Below are 5,776 nucleotides of genomic sequence, written 5' to 3'. Positions count from 1 at the left end.
CCCCCTCCTCCAAAGAAGTCTCCCCCCCCTCCATACCACTACTCATCACCTCCTCCACCTAAAATGTCTCCCCCTCCACCATACCACTACTCATCCCCTCCTCCACCGAAGAAGTCCCCCCCTCCTCCATACCACTACTCATCCCCTCCTCCACCGAAGAAGTCCCCCCCTCCTCCATACCACTACTCATCTCCTCCTCCACCAAAAAAGTCTCCCCCTCCACCATATCACTATACATCCCCACCTCCTCCTAAGAAATCTCCACCTCCTCCATACCACTACTCATCTCCACCTCCTTCAAAGAAATCCCCCCCTCCACCATACCACTACTCATCTCCTCCTCCACCAAAAAAGTCTCCCCCTCCACCATACCATTATACATCTCCTCCCCCTCCAAAAAAATCTCCCCCTCCTCCATCTCCATCACCACCACCTCCATACTACTATAAGTCACCACCACCACCATCGCCATCACCTCCACCACCCTACTATTATAAGTCTCCACCACCCCCAACTCACTCTTCACCTCATCCATACATTTATGCATCACCTCCACCACCAAAACACTACTAAGATGTTAGAGGGTCAATTTGAAGTGTAACAACATGCAATAAGTTGCTATTTATTTCCTTTTTTTTTGTTGTTTAAAAAACAAATTCCTAATTTGTTTAATTTATCAGTCTCTGTGTAATCAGGATCGAGATTGTAGATCCATGGTGAATTCTTTTATATGGAGAAGGGATCATTGTAACATTTCTTTGTACCATTTTCCAATGTAATAGTTGTAATTGCATTTGAAAGGATAAATATCACATTACATTTCTCATTCTGTTGAAATTTTATAATTTTGCTCCTTCCAAGTTTGAAAATCAATGTCTTGTTATTAAATGTCTATTGGCCCTACGTTGATTTCATTGTTTGCTGTGTCTTTTTCGATTCAAAACTCCGAAGACATATATTCGTTAATTCAAGGGAAGCAAATAAAAGTGTAATTCGCAAGTCCCAAGTATGTGTTTGTTTTTAAAAACAACGATGTGGGTTTCCAAATTATTATTATTATTTTTTTACTTTAACCTAAGCCATGTATGTCAGTACCTCTAATCTATGATAGTCTATTGAATAACTTTCTAAACAGTAAGACAATGTAGGAATTAATATAAATTAGGAGACAATGTGATTGTTTTGTACACTTATTTTGGTCAAAGATTGATTAATTACGTATCTATTGTATACATTATTTTGGAAAACACACTGTATTAATTATAATATGTTGGATCAAGTGAGGAATAACAGAAAAGCATGTGTTTAGGTAGCCAGCTACAAATGAAAATATTCTAAAGAAATATATATAGTATAGGTCATGTACTTTGACTTATAAGTAAAGATATGATATGGACCGAATAGTGGATTGAAACGTTCGAGAGAGTTCAATTTATGCTCTAATCACTTTCAATACAAGCCGAATGTTAACAAGTGAACTTTATTTTATGTGTAAATAAACAAGTCAATTATGTCCAACAAAATTGTGCACATGAATTTCTACCCCTTGTGTATGGCTAGGTATAGGACTTTAGAAATAAAAAGGACTCTTGAAATTAACCCGATCAAGTTTTACACTTCGATCTAACCCGGTGAACTAACTAAGTCATTCAAATTTCATCACATCAATTTAACCCGATCAAGTTTTACACTTCGATATAACCCGGTGAACTAAGTCATTCAAATTTCATCACATCAACGTAAAAAAAAAAAAAATGTTCCAAATAAACCACAGCCTAAATTTAATGATATGCTATTAGTGTTGGCTTCAAGTTTCTAAGAGATGCTTTCCAACTTGATTCTTGGATCTTATTTAATTGATTTTGTCTTGTAAAGAAACTCTTATAAAAAGATAAGAGTGCCTAAAATATAACTTCGGGGATGATGGTGCCACAAATAGGCCCAAGTCATAGATTTAGAAGAAAGTATGCGCTACACAATCCAAAAGACATTGTTTTCCAACAAAGCAAACCCCCAACAATATTCTATGTGTGATCTTTGTAAACAAAAAACTACTTGTCCATGTACAGATTGTTCCAGTGTTCTTCTTCTGTTTGGCATAATAGCCTATATATATTTAAAAAAAAAACGTCCGCATAATGGCTAAGCAATGGACTATAAAAACTGTAACGACGACCTCAATTTCTTCTTATTTGATTATTCTGTGGGCACCCTTTGGGAAGTGGATGAGTCCACTACAAATAGACATGAAGGAAATTGCACAATCAGCATATAGACAAGGTTTCATATCTATACAAACCCAAACATACATACAATTTATCTATTAGATATATCAATTAGAATTCAACGTAGCATTAACAATAAATTAATTTCATAATATAATTTAATTATTTTAATACAAGAGTTAATATAATTTTATAGTTTTGAAGCACTAACTAGACGTAAAAGGAAGTTACAAATTTCAACCAAAAAGCAGGTTCGGAAGGTCCATAAAAGTGACTTGCTATTAAGCTATAAGCCTGAAAAGGATAATTAATGAGAGTGTGAGTTCAACAACTCAGTGAATAAATAATATTCAATATACACACATGAAGTAATACAACAACGAAAAACATATATACAATTGGCTTTAGGTTCTTATAGTAAGGTTCCTCAAATAGGCCATAACAAGAACATCATAAAGTAAAGTTCGTCAGAAAATCAAATTGCAATGAGCATAAGGCTTTGTATTGTGGGATGATCAATCTACACAGGTTGGTGACTCCCCCGACCAACTAGGGTTCAGATATGATGTGCATAAAGATTAACATTACCCTGTTAGCATGGGTATTCTGACTAGCATACCATAGGTTCATAATCATAATCAAACAGACACAGTTATATCTCAGTGCTCAGCTCATGACATTAATCAAATGAGGAGCTATCAATTCAAAAGCCAATTCAAATTATATATTGGTTCATATCAAGAATTTAGATTCAACAATTGATCATGCTTTATCATAACAAAGATAATAATCATCATATATATTATCGAAAAGCATGATCCAATTCATATTAACAAATCAAATATTTATAATATTTCTCATGCATATGAAAAATTATTCACTCGTCTGACTCAAAAGCAAACAAAAGCCAAAAGCAGACACCAAATAAAATCCTATTGTCATCCTGCCGGTAAAATATCAGGATTATTTGAATACAAAAGAGACATATTCAAGAACGACTCGAAATAAAATTTAACCCATTTAATACACTTAACTAAGGGTGCATTATGTAACCCTATATATTTTTGAACCAACTAATCAAAAACCCAAATTCTATAACTTATATGTTTTTGAACTAACTAGTTATTTTCCCAAAAATTAACGGTTTTTCCGAAATCTAATCCATAATAAAACAAATAATAAGACTTGATAATAATTCACTAAATAAGCATCGTTTATTCATAAAACCAATCTAAAAAGGCTAATATTACAGCTAGGGACCAATCTGGAATTTATCGTATTTTTACGGCCAAATTGTAATTTTCATCTAATTGGAGGACCAAACTAAACATATCATAAATTCATGAATATAGTGGAATTATGTCCATAATTCATCCTCATTTCTGTCCAGAACCTCTAATTATGCTCCAGGGACCATCCTGGAATTTTTACAAATTTTTAGGGTCAAATTGTAATTTTTGTCAAATGGAGGACCAAACTAAAATTGTCATAAATCCATGACTATACTGAAATTCTGACCATAATTAATCCTAAATTCTGTCCAGAGTATCTCATTATGCTCCAGGGACCATTCTGGAATTTTACCAAATTTTTAGGGTCAAATGGTAATTTTTGTCAAATTGAAGGACCAAATTGAGAGTTTTAAAATTTCATAACTATACAGTAACTCTGCCCATAATTCATATGTTATTCTGCTCAAAATCTTGGAATATGCTCCAGGGAAAATCCATAATTTTTCACAGTTTGGGGACTAAACAGTAATTTTCATAAATCGAGGGACCAAACTGAAATTTTATCATCTTCAACCTCCAACCCAAAATTTTAACAGAAAATGTACTGTTCTCTACAAATTTATAACAGAAAGTCACTATTCAAACAAAATCATAACTCAAAATTATCATATTTCAATTCAATCTCTCAAAATCAACCAAATAATCAAATACCCACAATAAATAACCCTATAACATTCAAATTAACTCATCAATCAAACTCAAAACACAATCTTTAAAACCATAACATTCATCAAAACCGAAATTAAATTTCAATTAACATACATTTAACAACCTAAATCTTACCTTTAAACTTATTTCTTCAATTCCTTTCTATTTCGCTTCTAATTTCTCTCTTTTCTCTTCTTTTTCTTCCCCTTTTCTTCTCTTCACCCGTCAGTTTTTCACTTTTAAGACACAACTTTCTTCTCTCTTTTTTCTTTCTATTTATATTTATCAAATTTTATTGAATTACCACAATGTCCTTCATTCATTTATTCCTGCATCTAAGTTTTCAATGGTATGTCAAACAAGTATAGTATAAACTCTTATTATTCAATTGAAAACCACACACAAAGGAGGTTCCAATCATAATATAGATTGTTAACATGATTACATTAGTCATCTTATTCAATTAATGCTAATACTTGTAAATCTCGTCAAGCATTCATGATTATAACTTATGTTAACAACAAATTAAGTTCCTTTCATAGCTCAGGTGTCAGTTATATGATATAGTATGGGCTATGAAAGTGCTAAGCATTTGTTGTACTAAGTGTTATACAACATAAATCAAAATTAGTTATTTAACAAGCAAAGTATTAAAAAATAAACAAGATAACAAATACAAAACATGTTAGTATCAAATATTAAAGTTCATATTAAGTTTACATTACACTTATTCTTACACCATTAGTGTAACCTTTTCACCTTGACATAATAAATTTAACTAAACATAATGAAATAAAGAAAAATAAATAAACAAAATAAGAATATAAATAAGATAAAAGTTAACTAAGTAAATGAAAGGAAATGAAAGGCATAAACTTGATATTAATGAAAGCAAAGCATAAACATTACAAAAAATACAAAGAGAGAAAACAAGATAATGATCTTGATCTACAAAAAATACAAAGAGAGAAAGGAAGAGCATGATCTTGATCTGGAAACCAAGATGTCTAAATGCATGGCAAATGCCTCCTTTTATAGGCCAAAATTGGGAACTATTGATTTGATGACTAATTGATGAGTGGGTGGTCAACTCTTGACTTGGTAACAATCATTATCTTCTCTTGTCTGCCCAAAACGTCATTGATAACGTCAAAATTAGAGTCACTCACGAAAGTTGTAGGAAATTGTCTCAGCTTTCTTATTTTAAAAATTCAGCTTATTTGGACTTCTACAACTCCATATATGGGTCAAACACTGAACAGTGCTCGGGCTGGAAAACAGATTCAGACTTCTTTGTTGTTGCTACAATTTGGACTTGAAAATGGCCTTTTTAGATCTTGGGCTCCATATGAAAGTTATAGGCCTATGTCTTACCTTTTCATCCATATAAAATAGACCTAAATCTGAGATATATAGCTCTAGATATGACTCAATTACTGAAACTCAATTACTGAACAGTGTTCCGGTTTGAATTGCATCGACATCTCTTTTATAAGTTTGGCCATCTCTTTATCCTTTAATTTCAGTTCTTAAATTTATCAATCAATCCTTTTATTTATGTGATAAGCCTGCATTTAAAATGAACATTTACCAGAAATTAAAGGTTTCTTA

General features: G+C 32.3%; 1 protein-coding gene across 1 annotated transcript in view; it reads right to left on the bottom strand.

Annotated features, from left to right (window-relative positions):
- LOC105135011 (uncharacterized) overlaps positions 1–870 on the bottom strand; it is a 42,391-nt gene extending 41,521 nt beyond the window's left edge. The window contains exon 1 of the mRNA XM_011039683.1: positions 277–870. Within this exon, the coding sequence (XP_011037985.1) occupies positions 277–547 (271 nt within the window). The 5' untranslated portion in view covers positions 548–870. The remainder of the gene's footprint in view (positions 1–276) is intronic.
- Positions 871–5,776: the final 4,906 nt, after the last annotated feature.

Source organism: Populus euphratica, unplaced genomic scaffold (assembly GCF_000495115.2).
Source record: "Populus euphratica unplaced genomic scaffold, PopEup_1.0 scaffold57.1, whole genome shotgun sequence".
In the NCBI taxonomy this organism is placed as follows: Eukaryota; Viridiplantae; Streptophyta; class Magnoliopsida; order Malpighiales; family Salicaceae; genus Populus; species Populus euphratica.
Note: the sequence above shows the minus strand (reverse complement) of the source record. Positions and strands in the feature narration are given on the sequence as shown.